General features: G+C 60.3%; 13 protein-coding genes across 13 annotated transcripts; 6 read left to right on the top strand and 7 right to left on the bottom strand.

Annotated features, from left to right (window-relative positions):
- Positions 1-369: 369 nt before the first annotated feature.
- CBL1 (cystathione beta lyase) lies at positions 370-1584 on the bottom strand (the record flags this gene model as incomplete). Its single annotated transcript, XM_001419540.1, has 1 exon — positions 370-1584. The coding sequence occupies one exon, from the start codon at positions 1582-1584 to the stop codon at positions 370-372; it is 1215 nt and encodes a 404-aa protein (XP_001419577.1).
- A 202-nt stretch (positions 1585-1786) lies between these two features.
- On the top strand, positions 1787-4456 carry OSTLU_16804 (predicted protein; the record flags this gene model as incomplete). Its single annotated transcript, XM_001419756.1, has 1 exon — positions 1787-4456. One exon carries the CDS (start codon positions 1787-1789, stop codon positions 4454-4456), a length of 2670 nt encoding a protein of 889 aa, XP_001419793.1.
- Positions 4457-4511: 55 nt separating this feature from the next.
- Positions 4512-5289, bottom strand: OSTLU_33536 (predicted protein; the record flags this gene model as incomplete). The annotated part of the gene is made up of 2 exons (XM_001419539.1): positions 4512-4989; positions 5054-5289. 2 exons carry the CDS (start codon positions 5287-5289, stop codon positions 4512-4514), a joined length of 714 nt encoding a protein of 237 aa, XP_001419576.1.
- Positions 5290-5407: 118 nt separating this feature from the next.
- OSTLU_34904 (predicted protein) lies at positions 5408-6313 on the bottom strand (the record flags this gene model as incomplete). Its single annotated transcript, XM_001419538.1, has 1 exon — positions 5408-6313. One exon carries the CDS (start codon positions 6311-6313, stop codon positions 5408-5410), a length of 906 nt encoding a protein of 301 aa, XP_001419575.1.
- Positions 6314-6535: 222 nt separating this feature from the next.
- RPS9 (Ribosomal protein S9, component of cytosolic 80S ribosome and 40S small subunit) lies at positions 6536-7526 on the top strand (the record flags this gene model as incomplete). Its single annotated transcript, XM_001419755.1, has 2 exons — positions 6536-6563; positions 6970-7526. The coding sequence occupies 2 exons, from the start codon at positions 6536-6538 to the stop codon at positions 7524-7526; spliced, it is 585 nt and encodes a 194-aa protein (XP_001419792.1).
- A 126-nt stretch (positions 7527-7652) lies between these two features.
- On the bottom strand, positions 7653-9287 carry OSTLU_33533 (predicted protein; the record flags this gene model as incomplete). The annotated part of the gene is made up of 1 exon (XM_001419537.1): positions 7653-9287. One exon carries the CDS (start codon positions 9285-9287, stop codon positions 7653-7655), a length of 1635 nt encoding a protein of 544 aa, XP_001419574.1.
- Positions 9288-9774: 487 nt separating this feature from the next.
- Positions 9775-10671, top strand: OSTLU_33532 (predicted protein; the record flags this gene model as incomplete). Its single annotated transcript, XM_001419754.1, has 1 exon — positions 9775-10671. One exon carries the CDS (start codon positions 9775-9777, stop codon positions 10669-10671), a length of 897 nt encoding a protein of 298 aa, XP_001419791.1.
- A 177-nt stretch (positions 10672-10848) lies between these two features.
- ClpR1 (chloroplast Clp protease, subunit of ClpP peptidase complex) lies at positions 10849-12157 on the top strand. Its single transcript, XM_001419753.1, has one exon. The coding sequence runs from the start codon at positions 10934-10936 to the stop codon at positions 12077-12079; it is 1146 nt and encodes a 381-aa protein (XP_001419790.1). The 5' UTR covers positions 10849-10933; the 3' UTR covers positions 12080-12157.
- A 45-nt stretch (positions 12158-12202) lies between these two features.
- On the bottom strand, positions 12203-13192 carry OSTLU_34716 (DMT family transporter: phosphate/phosphoenolpyruvate; the record flags this gene model as incomplete). Its single annotated transcript, XM_001419536.1, has 1 exon — positions 12203-13192. One exon carries the CDS (start codon positions 13190-13192, stop codon positions 12203-12205), a length of 990 nt encoding a protein of 329 aa, XP_001419573.1.
- Positions 13193-13332: 140 nt separating this feature from the next.
- On the top strand, positions 13333-14139 carry OSTLU_93252 (predicted protein; the record flags this gene model as incomplete). The annotated part of the gene is made up of 1 exon (XM_001419752.1): positions 13333-14139. One exon carries the CDS (start codon positions 13333-13335, stop codon positions 14137-14139), a length of 807 nt encoding a protein of 268 aa, XP_001419789.1.
- A 44-nt stretch (positions 14140-14183) lies between these two features.
- On the bottom strand, positions 14184-14885 carry OSTLU_16797 (predicted protein; the record flags this gene model as incomplete). The annotated part of the gene is made up of 1 exon (XM_001419535.1): positions 14184-14885. The coding sequence occupies one exon, from the start codon at positions 14883-14885 to the stop codon at positions 14184-14186; it is 702 nt and encodes a 233-aa protein (XP_001419572.1).
- A 204-nt stretch (positions 14886-15089) lies between these two features.
- On the bottom strand, positions 15090-15536 carry OSTLU_93251 (predicted protein; the record flags this gene model as incomplete). Its single annotated transcript, XM_001419534.1, has 1 exon — positions 15090-15536. One exon carries the CDS (start codon positions 15534-15536, stop codon positions 15090-15092), a length of 447 nt encoding a protein of 148 aa, XP_001419571.1.
- A 226-nt stretch (positions 15537-15762) lies between these two features.
- OSTLU_16796 (predicted protein) lies at positions 15763-18270 on the top strand (the record flags this gene model as incomplete). The annotated part of the gene is made up of 1 exon (XM_001419751.1): positions 15763-18270. One exon carries the CDS (start codon positions 15763-15765, stop codon positions 18268-18270), a length of 2508 nt encoding a protein of 835 aa, XP_001419788.1.
- Between the last annotated feature and the right edge of the window lie 30 nt (positions 18271-18300).

Below are 18300 nucleotides of genomic sequence, written 5' to 3'. Positions count from 1 at the left end.
CGCGTCGACGTCATCCTCCTCGTCGCACAGTGCGCACGAAGCTTCGCCGTCCCTGCGTGACGGTTCGAGAACGACGCCGCCCTCGTCGCCAGCTTCGTCGTCTGTACTCGTCCGCGTGCACGCATTCTGTTGAATTTTGTTTGGAGGTTTGGTGTACGCGCGCTGCGGTCTGAGCGCGCTACGTGCGTTGAAATGTGTGGCTCAGTTTGCCGCCTGACTTCCGAGGAATGTCGGTTCAGGTCGATATCGGGAGACGCCGACGCGGAGAAGTTTGGGATTGGTTTGATTCAATGAAAAAATAAGAAGTTTAGCGTTGAGCGTGGCCATTCAAGACCGTACTATGGGTCTTCTCGGCGTGATAGCATCGATTTACGCCTTACCCACGCGCTTTTCGGCGACGGCGAAAGCGTACTGCAAGTCAGCCAACAAGTCGTCGGCGTCCTCGATGCCACAGCTAATGCGAACGAGATCGTCTGGCAAGCCACGCGCGGCGCGAACCTCGGCGGGTATACTGGCATGGGACATGAAGCACGGAAGAGAGATCAAGGACGTCGTGCCCCCGAACGAGACGGTGATTTTGTGAAGCTTTGTCTCTTCGACGACGATTTTGGAAAATTCGACGTCGCCGGTGGTAAAGGAAAAGATCGACCCCGCGCCGGAGGCTTGCTTCGAGTGCAGTTCGTGCCCAACGTTTGCCTTCAGACCCGGGTAGTTCACCTTGTTCACGCGGGGGTGCGATTCAAGCCACGCCGTGAGTTTCATCGCGTTTTCTTGTTGACGCTCCATGCGCAACTGCATCGTCTTCAAACCGCGAAGCGCCAACCAACAATCGAACGGGCCGAGATGCAAACCTTCGGCGTTTTGGTGAAAGTAAATACGATTTCCAAGCTCTTCGCCGTTGCACGCGAGCAATCCACCCGTGACGTCGGAGTGACCCGCGATAAACTTCGTCGCCGACGTCATGGAAATATCCGCACCAAGCGCGAGCGGCGCCTGAAACGTCGGGCACATGATGGAGTTATCGACGCACACGAGCGCGCCCTTTTCGTGTGCCATATCACAGATAGCCTTGATGTCAATCACTTGCAAACGAGGGTTCGTGGGCGACTCCATCATCACCATCGTCGTGTTCCCGCCCTGAATCGCCGCGCGCACCGCGTCGTGGTCGTTCATGTCGACGTTAACCACCTCGATCCCAACCTTCGGCACCACTTGCGCGAGCAACCTCGACGTCCCACCATATATATCATCCCCCGTCACGATCCTCTCGCCCGCGTTCACCAATCGCGTGACGCACATCAACGCCGACATCCCCGAAGAAAACGCAAACGCCCGGTCCGCGCATTCCAAATTCGCCATCTGTTCCTCCAACTGCGTCCTCGTCGGGTTCCCACTGCGCGTGTAATCATACGGTCCATTTTCAGTCGCACTCGGCTGCGCGAACGTGGCCGTTTGATACAACGGCGGCGCCGACGCCCCGTACGGGTCCGTCACGCTCGTCTTCGCGTGCGCGAGCTTCGTCGCGATCTTATAATCCTTCGGATCTCGCGCCACGGGCTCGTCGCCGCTCGTCCCGGCGCTCATGACGACTCCCCCTCGCGCGTCCTCGCGTCGATCGCGCGCGCGCGCGATCCCTCGCGCGCCTCGACCGCGGTTTCGCGCCGTCGGCGCCGCGCTTGCCCTCGACCGAGCCACCGGCGCCGCGCCCGCGCGCGCGCCCGCGCGCGCGCGCGCGGCGCGCGGAACGATCGCGCGCGACGTCGTCGACGTCGTCGTCGTCGCGAGCATGCCGACGGCGCGGCGTCGCGGTGTCGCGATCGCGGCCGTTGGGCGCGCGGCCGCGACCGCAGACAGCGACTCGCGTCGAGGCGCGTCGAGGCGGCGCATGTCGGCGGAGACGACGCCCGCGGCGTCGCCCGCGGCGTCGCCGAGCGCGCGCGCGACGCCGGGCGCGCGCGCGACGCCCAGACGCGATGACGCCGCGCGACGCGGGACATCGCATTCGCCAACGGCGAACGAAAACGCGACGCCGACGCGCGCGGACGCGACGACGCGACGCGTGTTCACCGTGGATGACTTCATGCGCGTCGAAGACGTCGTCAAGGGCGAACGGGACTGGCAGAGCGTGCGACCGTGCGTGCGGAGGGCGTTTGAGGGAATGGCGTACGTGCTGCGTCGCCACGAGCGCGGCGCCGAGGCGACGCGCGCGGAGCTGGAGGCGCTGAGAACGCGCTCGATGAGCGCTGGCGCGGAAACGGCGATCGTGGCTTCGAACGCGGCGCGATCGGAGGTCGACGCGCTGAAGTTGGAGCTGGCGGAGGCGAGACACGAGGCGGCGGAACGAAGGGTGGAGGCGCTGGAGGACGCGACGAACGCGCTGCGAGAGGAGTTGCAAGCGTCGAGGGCGATACACGCGGCGACGCTCGATCGCTTGGCGGCGCTGGAGACGCTGCACGCGTCAACGGCGAGTAAGGTAGCGGTGGACTTGTTTGAACTCGAGACGCAGATTAGTGTGAAGGCGACGGAGGGCGCGGCGGCGGCGGCGAAAGCCGTGGACGCTCGACTGGAGACCATGGCGGGCGAGATGTCAGACGTCACCACGCTCGTGCGAGAGTTGGAGGTTGAAGTGCAGGAGACGCGACTAAAGGCGAATCAAACTGCGCTGTCACTCGCTGCGGCGGACGTGCCGTCCATCGCGAGCGAGTTGGAAATCGTGAAGGCGCGTGCGGCGCGCGCTTCGCAAGACGCCAACACCGTCAGCGAGGCTCTACTCGAGGTGCGCGAGCTCGCGAATTCCATGGAGCGTTTGAGTGATGATTGTGCCGAGGATGCTAAGCGAGTGCACGATCGATGTGAGCACGTCGACCAGACGTATGCGCGGTTCAAAGAAGCGTTGGCGCAGACGGAGAAGATGGAATCGATGGCAAATGACTTTGTCGAACGCATCGAGTCTCGAGGCCAGCAAACTATCGATCGCATAGAGAAGGACGTCCAGCGTATCGGGACGTTGGGCGATGAAATTGCATCGACGGCTGAGCAACACGCGAGCTTGGTACAGGAGCAAGGCGAAGTTTTGTCGTCTCAGCTCAAGGAGTGGGGCGCAAAGGTTGTGGAGAAAGTCACCCAAAAGGCTGAATCAGCCGTGACAGAAGTCATGGAATATCGAATTCGAGAAATTGAGTCGTCGACGGATAGCGCCGCCGCGCGAAACGCCGAGCGGGCCGCACAAGAGACGCGAAAGTGCGTCGCGCTCGCGGAAGAGGCGATGCGCAAAGCGGATGACGAAAACAACGCGTTCAAGGAGAGCGTACTCTCGAGCGTGAATCAAATGAAGGCTGCGTCGGAACGCGCGGATGAGTTAAAACAGTGGATCAACAATCAGTTCACATCGTTCGCGGAATTACGCGAGGAAAGCATCGCGGCTTTGAGAGGAAGCGAGAAGAATTCTGTCGACATGTTGTCCAAGGTCTCCGAGGAGCACACCAGGGCGATGAAGCGCGTGTTGGGTGAAGCCGAGGCGACGCGTGGCATCACGGATGCGGGACACAAGACGCGAATCGATCGGTTAGATGAACGGTTCGAGAGATTTGAGGCGCGCGTCGCTGCGAGTGAGCTTCGCGTGGAATCTTGCGAGGTGTCGATGAAACTCGAGAGGCAGGCGGCCAAACCAAACGCCGAGGCGCAAGCCGTCGCTCTCCAAACGGTAGAGAAGAGACTAAACCATGCTGTTGCCGCTGTGGAGAGAGATTTGCGCGAAGAGCTGCGCCTCGCGTCCGACCGTTCGACGAACGAGTTCAGAAAGGAGTTGATGATGATCCAAGACGCCGTCTTCGGCGGCGTCGGTGGCGCGCGCAGCGAATACGCCTACTCCCCCGCGGGCTCGCCTTTGGGCACGCCTAGCAAGTTGACGCACCTTGAAGTGTACTCGGTGTCAGCGTATTCCGAACAGTCGGGATCAATGCAGTCTCGCATCGCAAACTTGACGAGAAAGCAAGAAGAGCAGGATCTCATCATTCACAGCATGCATGAGAGCATGGAACGCACCATCAAGGATCGACCGTCGACGTCAACGGTCCGTGAGCTCTTTGACGATGTCTCCAAGCGTGTCGAAGCGATGCAAGAGAGTATCGAGTGGGACAAAGTTGAACGCAGCAAGACGAAACGTACGCTCACTGAGCTTCGCACATACGTCGACGATCGTTGCACAAAGATGGAGACGCAGACACTGCGCGACTTCAATAAATTTGGTTCCGAAAACGCAGAAATGCACATTCCGCGCAGCGCAAACTCGTTGGATTACGGGCGAAAATTTGTCACGCATCCCGAGCTACAGGCAGCGATCTCGATCGTGGAGGATCACATCCGAAAATTGTCCAAGCGAATGCGCGAAGAATCCAAAGCGAGTGAAACTTCTGTCTCGGCCGTGTCAGTAGACGACGATCTGATTTCGTTTTAAGGCGAGCAACGAGTAGTAATATCTAAATAATCAAGCTAATGTAGCGGCAACGGCATCAAAGCAGCGCCTTTATTTCTTCTACGATGCGAACGAAGTACGTCAAGCGTACGACGGCTTCCTTTGCCGACTCCCCAACCATCGGCGTCGCGTCCAGCGCCGCGCGAGTCTCCTCCTCACACGCAGTCACTCGCGCGCTGTGCTCCCTCAACAGCTCTCGCAGCTTCTCCGCGTCCCCATTCGCCTCATCGATCGCCTCGCGAGCCTCCATGACTTCCATCAACAGCCCCGGATCCACGGGCGCGTCTCTCCCGTCGCGCTCCGTCACCCCCCAACCGCGCGCCTCCAAAATATACTTCGCCCTTCGCAGCGGATCCCTCAGCGTGCCGTACGCCTCGTTCACCGCCGACGCTTGATCCGCGCTGTACCTTCGCTCGCGTTCGCTCTTCGTGCTAAACTTATCCGGATGCAACAGTTTCTGTCGACGCTTCATCGCGTCCTCGAGCGCCGCCGACTCGAGCGCGTACTTTGGTTCCCTGTCCATCGCGCGCGCGCGCGTCAGTCCGGGGCAAAACGCGCGCGGTCACATCGCAAACGCACACTCCGAGCAGCGCGAAGTAATCCGCGGCGACGGGCGGTTGAATCGCCCCGCACGCGTCGCAGAAAAAGTTTGCCGACGCGTCATCATTCAACGCCGTCGTTCGCGCGTCGCAGCTCCAGCACGGCGTCGCGGTCGCGCTGGCGTCGGAGACGAACGCGCGTGGTGCGCCCGCGGCGACGCGCGAGAGCGCGACTCGCGACGACGCGGTCGCGAGACGCCTGAGGGCGTTGGCCATGCCGCCGCGCGTCGCGTCGGCGTGTGCGGGAACGATGAGGGCGGGCGACGGGCGGACGAGGGCGAGCGACGGAAATAAGAAGGAATGTAAAATACAAATGGAGCATCTTCGCGTCGAGCTATCGCGTTCGGTATTGAATCTCGCTTCGCCAACCTCGAACGGATTCGAAGCCGTTCTTGCCGCCCTGAAAGTCGGCGAACGCTTGAGAGATTTCCTCTCGCGTGTTCATCACGAACGGTCCGTGCTGGACGATCGGTTCGTCGTTGGGGCGCCCGGAAATGAGCACGAACTCCGCGCTTTCGCTCGTCGTTTGCACCACGACGCCGTCTTGGCCGGGTTCATTGCTAAACGTCACCGTGTTGTGCGCGTCCACGTCCTCGCAGCGACCGAAATCCGCGCGTCCTCGCAGCGTGTACGCCAAGCAGTTCCAACCTTCGGGCACGTTTTGCACCAACCGCGACGACGGCGACATGGTGAAGTGAATGTAATGCATGGGCGCTTGTTTCGTCCGAATCTGGCTCTCCGCCCCGAACGCCTCGCCCGCGATGACGACGGCGCGAACGCCGTCCTTCGACGCCTCCCGCAGTTCGCTCGCTCGCAGCTCTTGATACTCCGGCGCGTCCATCTTATGTTTCGCCGGCAAATTCACCCAAAGCTGCAACCCGTGACACGTCGTCTCGTTCTCCGGCACCTCGGCGTGCAAAATCCCTCGTCCCGCCGTCATGAACTGCAGATCCCCGGGTCGCAGCATCCCGGCGTTCCCGACGCTGTCCTCGTGCTCCACGCACCCGTTCCCCGCATTCGGCAGCACGTACGTCACGGTCGTCATCCCGCGGTGCGGGTGATCGGGAAACCCCGCCGGCGTGGCCACCTTGAACTCGTCGAGCATCACGAATGGGTCGAAGTGCTTCAAGCGCGCCGTGCCGATCGATCGCCGCACGCGCGCGCCGCGTCCCTCGCCCTGCTCGCGGCTCAGGACGACGTCCACGACGGCCCTCGGCGCGGCGACGCCGCACGTCGCCATGGCGACGCGGCCGACGCGTCGTCGACTGCCCAACCGCCCGGTCGGGCGACCGACCGGGCGATCCGTTTACTTTCGCGCACATGGGCGTTTCATCCATAAAATACGTGACCCGTGAAATCGACGGTTCGCGACTCAAAGCGTCGAGGACTCGCCGCGCGCGGCCGACCGAACCTCGCGCGCGCGCGCGCGCGGTCCGTCTCTTCGTGACGCGACAGCCGCAAGATGCCGTCGTCCACCTACTACCGTAACTGTACGTGCGCGTATCGAGCGATGCGACGGCGCGCGCGACGCGCGGACGCGGCGCGCGCGCGACGCGCGAGGACGACGCGCGCGCGCGTCGATCGATCGCATCGTTAGGGCTTTGGCGCGGGAGCGAGCGATGCGACGCGCGGGCGCGCGGGCGATGCGCGGGCGGGCGATGCGATGGCGTGGGACGATGGAAACATTTGCGATCGCGCGTTCGCGGGCGGCGAACGGGGCGCGGCGCGCTCGGAGGCGGCGAGGGTGGGGATGTTCGCGCCACGACGCGGGTCGCGTGGGGTTTCCGTCGGCGCGGGCGGACGCGGCGTCGGCGTCGCGATGGCGACGTGGAACGACGCGCGAGTGCGAGAGGGAATGAAAGACTGACTGTGATTTGTATTTTCGTACGCGCGCAGACGGGAAGACGTTCAAGAAGCCGAGACGTCCGTTCGAGAAGGAACGTTTGGATGCCGAGTTGAAGATCGTCGGTGAGTTTGGCTTGCGCAACAAGCGCGAGTTGTGGCGCGTGCAATTCGCGCTGAACAAGCTTCGTAACGCGGCGCGCGTTTTGTTGACGCTCGATGAGAAGGACCCGAAGCGAATCTTCGAAGGCGAGGCCATCATGCGACGCATGCGCAACTATGGGTTGTTGGACGAGACGCAGGACAAGCTCGATTACGTCTTGGCGCTCGGGCCGGAGCAATTCTTGGAACGCCGCTTGCAGACGCTCGTCTTCAAGCTTGGCTTGGCGAAGTCTGTGCACCACGCGCGTGTGTTGATTCGTCAACGTCACATCCGCGTCGGTAAGCAAATCGTGAATGTGCCGAGCTTTTTGGTGCGCACGGACAGCCAAAAGCACATCGACTTCGCGCTCAACTCTCCGTTGGGCGGCGGTCGACCGGGTCGCGTCAAGAGAAAGCGCATGGCTGCGGCCGCCGGTGGCGACGGTGATGAAGAAGAAGAAGATGAATAGAGGATTCTTCGGTCGATTGGGGGTGGTCGCGTGATAATTAACGTCTAGATTGTAATGACGCGACGCACGGTTTGAGAAATTATTTTCGGGCTTTTTCGCTTCGTACTAAAACATTCGCGCTATCGCTTAATGACCCATGGGGCATTTACCCGCGCTCACCGCACCGGTCGCTTCGCTATTGAAGAGTGCCTTTTCCATCCACTCCTCGCCGATATCCTTCGCAGGCTTCAAGTTAGCCCAGTCGACACGGTCCGCCTCGGCGACTTCTCGCATGGCGCGCGCTTTGACGGTGGCTAACAAACCGCTCTTCGTGTGAATCGTCGCCCCAGACGTCATGACAACGTCGTGACCAGCCTTTAACTCCAAGTCTAATCGCCTGAACATCGTGGCCCAAATGACGATGCCCTCGTAGACGGCAAACTTATCCCCGGGGCATCGCCTCGGTCCGGCGCTAAACGGCACGTAGCGGTAGTCCGTGTTTAACTCGTTCGGTTGCCCGTTCGCCAGCGGTCCGAAGCGCATGGGCTCGAACTCTTGCGATGTCGGCCCCCAACTCGTGGGCGAACGGTGGAGGTTGTAAATCGATACCAATAAATCTTGGTTCTTTGGTATCGTCATGCCGTTGGGCAAGACATCCTCCACGACGGCGCGTCGCGTGTACACGGGAGGTTGCGGATAAAGCCGCATGGACTCGTGAAAGCATCGCTCGAGGTAGGGCATCTTTGGTAAATCCGCAAACGTCGGGAACGGACGCGTGCCTAGCACTTCATCGAGCTCGGCTCGAAGTAAGCGAAGCTGCTCCGCGTTTTCAGGCTTGAGAAGCTCGTACGTGCCCCACGTGAGCACCGATGCGGTGGTTTCGTGACCGGCGACGAGAAGCGAGAGCAAATCGTCTCTGAGCTGCGTCGAAGACACTTCTTCGCGCGCAGCGATGAGATAGCGCAACACCGAAGGATTTGACTCGTTCAAGTAATCGCGAGCCCACTCTTCAGCGCCACCGACCTTTTCTTCCTCCTCGACCATGCGCTTGCAGTCGTCCACGAGTCGCTGGGTGACGTCGCGAATGACGGTGACGGCGTCTTGCGCGTCGCGTTGGCGCGGGCTAACGACGCGCAAGAACTTCTCAGGCAAGCGCCACGTGGGCAAAAGATCCATCGATCGTGTCTCGACCTCCTTGAGCGCAGTATACGTGGCTTGAATCACCGGCGCCGCCGTCGTGAGCGCCTCAAAGTCGTAATTGAACACGGAGATGCCGATGATGTCGAGCGCCGTCTTGCTAAATCGACTCTCCATGTTCACGCCACCGACGCCGCCAGCGCCAGCTTCGCCCTCCAAAATACTCACCATCCGATCGGCGCACGGACCAAAGCATCTATCCACCATCGCTTCGACGTATTTGCGATGCAAAGAGGGCGCCACCGCCTTCCGTCGAATCTTCCACGGCTCCAACTCTTGCAACGCGACGCCCAATCCAAACAAAAATTCACCCGCCTCCGCGATTGTGCCCTTGATGTACCGGCTTCCGTAGTTGAATAACACCTGTTTAATGCAGTCGGGATCGCTCACGACGACGTACGACGTGATGGGTCCCGTGGGAAGCAAATACACCGGCCCGCTCTCTCGCATCCACTTGAACAGCGGCTGAAACAACCCGCCTCCGAGCAATCCCGTGATATCCTCCAGTTTCGCGTCCGCCACGGGAATCTCCGACGCCCCACCCCACAGTCGGTTCAACTGGGTCATCCAATCCGGCGCCGCCATCGTCGCACCGGCGCCAGACTTATTCGAGATGGCCGCCTCCTCGTTCGCGAGGTCGACGAAGACGATGTTATCCAGGTCCTCCTCTTTGAACACCTCCGACGGGTCTTCGATCGCACCGATCGCGCGTCCACGGCGCGCGGTCGCGCGCGCGCGCGACCATCGCGCGTTCGGCGTCACGACGACCGCGCACGCCGCGGCTCGCGACGCGTGCGAGGTCGCGCACGACGTCGTCATCGCGCGCGCACTTTTTCGCCCACCGCGCGCCGTCGCGCACTGCGCCGTCGTCGCGCGTCGCGCGAACGCCGACATGTCAAACGTTACGTTCGCCGCCGTCTCGCGCGCGTCGCTCCGTCTCTCTCGCGCGCGTCGTGCGTCGAGCGCCGCGAAATGTCGCCGAGCGTGCGCTATCCGTTCGCCACCGCGACATCGTCGCCACTGACGCGCGCGTCGCCCGTCGCTCGTCGCTCGCGCGCGCGCACGCGGAGACATGGCGCAGTTTCCGCTCGTTTCGCTGTGTGCTTTCGCGGTGTACGGCTACGCGACGTACGCGTACGCGTTCGAATGGTCGCACGCGCGCACGCCCGGAGGTTTGGCGAACGTCGACGCGCAGCGATGGATCGGTGATCTCTCGTTCGCGCTCCCGGCGTGCGCGACGACGGCGTACTTGATGTTTTGCCTCGTCGGGCCGCGCGTGATGGCGAAGCGAGAGGCGTTCGATCCGAAAGGGCTCATGCTGGCGTACAACGCGTATCAGACGGCGTTCAACGTGTGCGTGCTCGGGATGTTTATTCGGGAGATCGTGACGCTGAAACAACCGACGTGGGGGTCGAAGATGCCGTGGAGCGATAAACGGTCGTTTAACATCTTGCTCGGGGTGTGGTTTCATTACAACAACAAGTATTTGGAATTGCTGGACACGGCGTTTATGATTGCCCGCAAGAAGACGAATCAACTGAGCTTTTTGCACGTGTATCATCACGCACTGTTGATTTGGGCATGGTGGTTCGTGTGTCATCTGATGGCGACGAACGATTGCGTCGACGCGTACTTTGGTGCGGCGTGTAACTCGTTCATTCACATCGTGATGTACTCGTACTATTTAATGGCGGCGCTCGGCGTGCGATGCCCCTGGAAGCGTTACATCACGCAGGCGCAAATGTTACAATTTGTCATCGTTTTCGTCCACGCCGTGTTCGTCTTACGAGAAAAGCACTGCCCAGTCTCATTACCATGGGCGCAAATGTTCGTCATGGCGAACATGCTCGTGTTATTCGGTAACTTCTACCTCAAGGCGTACGCCGCCAAACCGTCGGGCAAATCCTCGACGCGCGTCTCCGCCGCCAAACCGGCAACCAGGCGCACTCGAAGCCGTAAGATCGATTGATAGTCGCGTAGTGTGGTCGTTTCACTAGTCTTCGTATTGTTTCTTCGCAATAATATTGGAATATTGGACTTTTCCTGTACAGATCGAGCGCTCGGCCGCGCTGTTTCGCAACGAAGCGCGCGCGCGCCCAGCCCGAAGCTTCAGCGCGCATCGCGACATCGTCCTCACATTCGTACGCGCGACGTTCACGCCTCGTCGTAAACGCGCTCGATCGATCGAAAGACTTTAAACACGCCGAACGAAGGCGCGAACGAGTCCAACGATGCTCGGCGCGCGCGCGACGTCGACGACGACGCAGCGAGTAACCCTAAGAGGCCACATCGCGAAGAATGCGCTCGCGACGCGCGCGGTGACGCCCGCGCGCGCGAATCGAGGCGCGGTAAATGTGACGAAGAGTATGAACTTTGGACACGAGGACTTTTTCGACGTCGTGGGCACGGAGCGGGACTTGATTTTGGAGGAAAGGTTTCCAGACGTGAAGGGCGCCGGGCGCGGGCTGACTAAGAATCAAATCGAAGCGCTCGGGTTGGCGGGAAGCGAGGCGAGAGAACGATTCAGCGTGAAGGCGCTTGATTTAGGCGCGCGTGCGGCGTACGCGAAGGAGATGCCGAGCGACAATAATGAGCCGACGAGGTACAGAACGGTGATGAGCGGGGCGACGATGACGCACGGGGGTATGGCGCCGGCGGGTGCGGTCGCACCGCCGGATCTTCCGTCGCTGTTGTTGAACGCGCGCATTTGTTACATCGGTATGTCGCTCGTGCCCGCGGTGACGGAGTTAGTCGTGGCGGAGTTGTTGTATCTTGGATACGAGCAGGCGGAAAAGCCGTGCTATGTGTACATCAACTCTGGGGGGTCGCTGAACGAGAAGGGCGAAGTTGTGGGGATGGACAACGAGGCGTACGCTATTTTGGACACCATGCGTTACATTCGACCGAAAATTCACACCGTGGCTGTCGGGAAGTGCCACGGGAACGCGTCGTTGATTTTGGCGGCGGGCGATAAAGGATGCAGACACGCGCTGCCGCACGTGCAAATTTCCACGCAGCCGCCCAAGTTGAACCGCACGTTCGACTCGACGCAAAACGTTCAAATCCGTGCCAACGAGTGCGCGCTGTACGAAGACACTTATATGGGTTTCATGTCCGAGTTCTCTGGAAAGGACATTGACGTAGTGCGCAAGGACCTCGACCGTACGCGTTACTTCACCCCGAACCAAGCGATCGAGTACGGTTTAATCGACAAGGTCATCACCAAGGGCTTGAACGTGATGGAAGCCCAAGATTACGAGCGTTTGTTGGCGCAACAACAAGCACAATACGAGTCGGCGGGTGTGCCGATGCCGGGCCAAGAGCAGCAGCAAAACGATCGCAGTTCGCACGCCGACAAGGGGACGGTGCGAAAGTAAACGTCCATCATGCATGCGCGCGTTCTGGTAATTTTAGATTTAGAAGAAAGCTCAACATTGTCATACAAACGGTACGGACTATGAAACTGGCAACTATGTGTTCAACAACGCGCTCGAACTTTGTCATTCCTTGGCAGAAGCGGCGTCTCGGTCTCGAATTGCGGCGACGAGCTGTTGAGACTTCCCGCGCTGATAGATGAAAAACCCAACTAACGACAACGTGTAACCAAACAGTTGAATACTGGTCACGGGATTGCCGAAGATGACGACAGCGAGCAGGATGACCACGGCGTTCTTGACCTGGCCCATGACTTTGAACGTCAACCCGCTTGTGGCCTTGATAACGCCAAGTGTCAAATAATTCACTCCAAAGCCCAGTAGCGCCGCGGCGAAAAAATGGTGCGGCGAGTCCATCGGGATGTACCACGCTCCGTTATCCAAAAAGTCTCTCAGCTCAAACATCACGATTCCGAGTCCGAGAAACAGCAACGCCGCCGGTCCCATCACATACAAGCCTTCGATCAAATCAAACTTCAAATTCCCGAGAACGTACTGATAAAACGCCATCCTTATCGCCTCCGCGAATTCACTTACTATCATCATCACCACTCCAATCGCGCTGAACTTCACCTCCCCGTACGCCGCTATGAAAGTGCCGAGCGTCACGATGCCGACGCCCAGCAGCGTCGTCCCGTGCAACTTTTCCAGCCCCGCCGTCGTCATCACCACCAGCGTCACCGCCGGCACCGCGCTCTTCAGCATTTGTATGAAACTAACGCTGAGATACAAGTACACGTAATTCCCAAACCCGAGTGAAACCGCGCCCAAGCTCCCGATGGGTAAGATGTGCCTCGCGTACCACCTTCGCGTCACCACCGCCTCGTGCTTCAACTTCACCCGCCCCGTGTGCACCAGCGCGCACGCGATCAACCAAGAGCTCAACATGCCCATCGTGCACAGCATCATCGGGTACGAAAACCCGCGCTCGCGCAGGAGATGATTGTTCAGGAAGATCAAGCTCGAGCTCGCGCAGGCCCAGAGCAGCGACAGAATCACCGCGCGCGCGCACTGCGCGCGATGCGCGCGCGAGAACCGCTGGCGGATCGCGCCCATGGTATCGAGCACCGCGTCCACGCCCGTGCTGTCGACGACGGCGCCGTCGCGCATGCGCGCGCGCGTGTCTGCTGTCCAGGACGCGAGTTGGATAAAGTGTCCCGAAGCGTCACCTCGCGGCGCGCGCGCGCGCGCGCGTCATGGCGCGCCTCGAGCGATTGCCGTTCGAGTGTTACGTCCTGCGCGACGCGCTCGACGCGCGCGAGCGCGCGCGGGCGACGGAATCCGTCGCGCGGTACGCCTCGCGCGAGGCCTGGGCGCGCGCGGCGGCGAACGACCACCCGACAATCGTCGCCTCGCACGCGCGAGGGCAGCGCGAGCGCGCGATGGCGTGCGTGCGCGCGTGCGGATTGAAGCGATGCACCGGCGCGTGCGGTGGCGACGTCGGCGCGCTGAGCGAAGCGCCGATTGACTTGTTTGAGCTGAGCGCGCGCGTCGTCGCGACGGCGAAGACGAAAGACGACGACGACGGGGCGCTACGGCGAGCGTTCGCGAACGACGACCCGTTCGAGGCGAGTCACTTTTGGGCGCTGGTGTACGGCGAGGCGGCTTCGGGAGATGGGAAACGGCGAGAGACGATGGCGCCGCACCTCGACAGAGGAGTCGGTTGGGTCGTCTCGATTTCGCTGGGCGGTCGGCCGACGCGGATGACTATAGGTAAACCGCCCGCTCGCGGGTCGATGTACGATGCCTACGCGCAAAGCCGACCGGTAGAGGGGCAGGATTTAGGCGTCGAAATCGTCGTGAACGACGGTGATGCGGTCATTTTTCGCGGCGACCGTGTGTTTCACAGCGTCGACGGCTTCGCGGGCGAACCTGTAGTGGGGCACGACGAATGGGCACGCGCGCTCGTCGGAGCGAACGGTGTCGATGGGTACGGTGTTGGTAGGCTCGCTTTACTATTTCGCGAGGAGCGAGAGACGCAGAGTAAGGCGGTTAGGTATTAGTATTGTAGTGTTTCAATTCGTTTAGTGTACTGGTACCGGGAAGCTCAAGTTTCCATGGCGTCCTCGTCCGGATCTTCGTAACCTTTAGGCATGATGATCGCGCGCTTATTACCCGCAACCATCTTCAACAACTCGAACGGATCTTCATCGGAATCGTACCAGCCCTCGTCGTCGACGTGGAATGGATTCACGTCCACCTTCGCCTTGAGCTCCGCCTCCTTCACGCGCGCCTTTTCCAACTCAATTTTAGCTATGATTTCCCGACGCTCCTCCTCCGTGAGCTCCTTCGTCGGCTCTGTCGCTTCGTTTTGCGTCTCGACAGTCTTCCGCACGAAGTTTTTCGGCTCCGCGGTGACGACCATACTTTCGAGCTCGCCCGCCAACGCGTCCTCGCCCTCCGCCGCGACTTTCCTCCGCTCCGGTATCGCCGATCGTACCCCCATCAGAATTTCCAACTCTCGCTTCGCGGCTTCTTCCGCGTCCTTCTGTTTCTTCTTTTCGCGCGCGCGCGCCTCGGCGCGCGCGCGTTCCGCCTCCTTGGTCGGCGCGTCCCGTTTCAAATCATCAACCTTGGCCGCGACTTTCGCGGAGACGTTTTTATTCTTCAAACCGAACGTTCTGTCCGCCGCGAGCTGCGCCTTTCGCTCCTTCCGCTCTTTATCCTTCTCGCGCTTCTCCTTTTCTTCCTTGCGCTTCTTCTCCTCCGCGGTCAGGCGCTTTTCTCCGAGCACCTTCTTTGGCGGCATGGCGAATGAAAGTCGCCAAACGCGTCTCGCTCCTCGGCTCGTTCGCCGCGCGCGCGTCGCTCACTCGACGATCGTGGTCCGCGCGACCGTGCGCGCGAGCGCTAGAGCGCGCGCGGTGGTGACGACTCTCGCGCCGCGCGCGTCTCACTCTGCGGTCGCCGCGGCGCGGCGTCCCGCTCGCTCTCGCCGCGTCCCGTCGAACGACTAGAGCGCCACCGTGCGATCGTTCACGAGCTTCCGAAGCGGTAAAAACAAATTATCCGCCTCGCGCACGTCGCCGATGGACATGAACGTCCACCCCTCGCACTTGTGCGGTTCGACGTTCGCGGGCTCGCAGTCCGCGGCGACGTCGGCGAGCGCGAACACCGTCAACCAATGATTGTTCTCGTCTATCACGGACTCGCACATCGCGAACGGCGCGATCCACGCCTCGGGCGCGATGTCCAGACCCGTCTCCTCCATCGTCTCTCGACTCGCGCACTGCGCGATGGATTCTTTCCACTCTAAAGCGCCACCGGGCAGCGCGAGCTGTCCCAAACCGTGCGAGCCGCGACGACGACCGACGACGATGCGGCCGTCTTCGCGACGGATGATGACGCCGACGCCGATGCGGGGGTGTTTTTGCGTCTCCGTCGCGCGTTCGTCGGGCATCGCGAGTCGCGCGCGCGTCCAGGGGCCCGCGATGCCGCTTCGGCTTCTGACAATGGGTGGCATTTGAACATGACTTAACAACCGACGACGGGCGGGCGACGCCGCGGACGAGGACGAAAATAGAATGCGGCGCGCGAGATGAATGCGGCGCGCGGAAGATGTCGTGTGGAAGCGAGAGATGCGACGGCGCGAGCGGGTGCGCGCGGAGCGCGTGCGTCGAGTGGTCATGGCGGCGACGTCGGCGGCGACGATTTGGGCCGCCTCGCTCGAGTCGGCGAAACGCGTCGCGGACTTTGCTCGAGGGAATACAAAGGTGACATTCGAAGAGGCGGCGGTGCGGTGGCGCGGAGCGCAAGAAGAGGTGACGCGTGAGCGTGCGTGGTATGATGCGTGTGTGCACCGTGTTCGCGACGGATGCGCGCGTCGCGCTCGCGAAGACGCGGAGACGCGACGCTCGGCGGCTGAAGTCGTCGGCGGCGCAAACGACGCAAAGCTTCGCGCGCTACGACGTAAGATTCGACGGTGCGAACGCGCTTTGAGCAATCTCTCGGCTAAGCTCAAGCCGGCGTACGTTGCGAATTCATCGACATTCTGGAATGAGAGATGCTTGAATGCGAGCGCGACCACCGCTCCTAAGCGCTCGGTGTTGCTCGCGATGAACGAAAGCGGTGCCCGAGAGACGATGGCGAGGTATCATTCATCCAGCGAATCGTACACGAGTGATATTGAGCGTTCAGTCGCACTTCTGTTGACGAATATTGACGCCCGTTCAAAGTATGACCTCGAGTACATGGACAATAAGTCAGAACGCTTGCAAAACGTATCGCTCGATGTGAAGCGATTCGCCGAATCGGGATACGCGGCCATCCATGATAGATCGATCGAGGCGATTCAAGACTTCAACTCGAGCGTGGGGACTGGATTAAATGCGTTTTCGTACGGTGTGAGTACAGCTGTAGACACGATGCGCACGAACGTCGTCAACGCCTCACTGGCGCTCATGATGTCCGAAGTAGGCGAAATCGCAGACGAAATGGCAGCGTACGCCATAAACGTTGATGCAACGTTTGAAAACGTTCTCACGTGGTTTGATGATTTTGAAACGAATGTGAGACCGGTGATTCAGTCGCTTGAAGACTCGCACGGCTTGAACCTCCCGAATACGCCCCTGATATCACTTCCAAACGCGCCCGTCGTCTCGGTGCCAGATTTTCAATGGCTGTCGCCGGATTTACCAATAGGCGGGTTTGACGGGCTCTCAGACGACTTCACGACACTAATGTCTGCTTCAGCGACGATTGCGGGTTCAACAATAAATAATGCTCTCACTGAAGCCACTTCTGTGGACATCGGTGTCGATCTGGGCATTCCTTCGCTCTTGAGTGATTATGACCCGCCGCCGTTTGAGAGCTCGGATGGCTCTACAACAGACAACTCGACGCAATTCGGTGAAGAAACCCTCCAAGCGATTCGAGAACGATCTGACTTGTTCGTAGAATCAACGAACGCTTCATCGGCGCAGACGTCTGACTTTGTGCGTTTTGGTTTGAACCAAAGCGCGGCCGCCGTGATGTACTTGACGACGACAAATTTCTCTTCACCTGACGTTGCGCCCGACGCAGATGATTTCGATTTCTTCAACATCACGTTTCGTGGTGTACACATTCACGGGTTTTTCTCAATCGCCGAGTTTGCATTCGCTGGTTTGGTAAACATTGATCTGACGTACCGCGTCATTCGATGTGTCTCCGTGGTGTCCAAACATTTATCTTACGGCGCGCTCGAGCTCGAGCCGCTCAACTTGATCGATGGCGACCGCGACGCCGGCGAGCGCAAAATAAGTTCTCTTGAGCAGTTTGCAAGATTCGTTGCCGATCCGGCCATGGTCGCCTTCGTGCGCTTCACCATCTTCATCGCCATCACCGTCGCTTCGCTGCACGTGTATCGCCAAACCCATCGCTCGTATGTGAAGGGATGCGTGGAAAGTAGAAACGGTACTTTGGCGGCCGATTACGCCTTCGTATTCGCGCACTCTTACGTCAATACCGCACCGCGCACACGAGCGTTGGCGTTCGACTCGTACTTGGCGTACAACTTCACGAAAACGTGCGACGCGCGGCGCGTGGCGACGGCAGAGCGATTCAACGTAGCCGACGTCGAGCGACATCGCCTAGAAACCACGCTGGACGCTTCACGTGAAACATTACTCGCCATCGATGCGTGCGTGGATGTGATTCACGGCGATGAGAGCGAGATCTTTCAAACGCACGCGCGCGCGGCGCAGTCGTGCGCACTTGAATCGTTCAAACTCGACGACGGCGGCGCCGCGTCCGAATGCCAGCCGCCGACGTGTTCAGCGGCGACCTCGTGCGTCGGTCCCATCGACGACCTCCTTCGCGCGCACGCGATCGAAACCACGTGTGCTGTCGAGCGTTACGCGCACGATTGGATTCAGCGCGCGTTGCTTCTCGTCCTATCGTACGCGTCTATGAACTTTGCGCGCGAGCCATTTGTGGACGCCCTCGGTCGCGTCGTTGCGTTGACACAAAACATAGATGATATCGCCGTCATCGCGTGGTACGATCGAGATAGAGACGAAGCCTGCGTCGCAGACGACTCTGTGGTTCGCGTAAGACGGGCTCTGCGAAATGCGCGAGTGCGCGGATGTGTGGTGATGGCTACTTGCGTCGCGTGTCAGCTCCCGTGGGTGCTTCTCGCCTCGGCTTTGCGTTGATATTTTTAACAAACGTTTCCCTCTACTCGA

Source organism: Ostreococcus lucimarinus, chromosome 9 (genome assembly GCF_000092065.1).
Source record: "Ostreococcus lucimarinus CCE9901 chromosome 9, complete sequence".
Classification (NCBI taxonomy): domain Eukaryota; kingdom Viridiplantae; phylum Chlorophyta; class Mamiellophyceae; order Mamiellales; family Bathycoccaceae; genus Ostreococcus; species Ostreococcus sp. 'lucimarinus'.
Note: the sequence above shows the minus strand (reverse complement) of the source record. Positions and strands in the feature narration are given on the sequence as shown.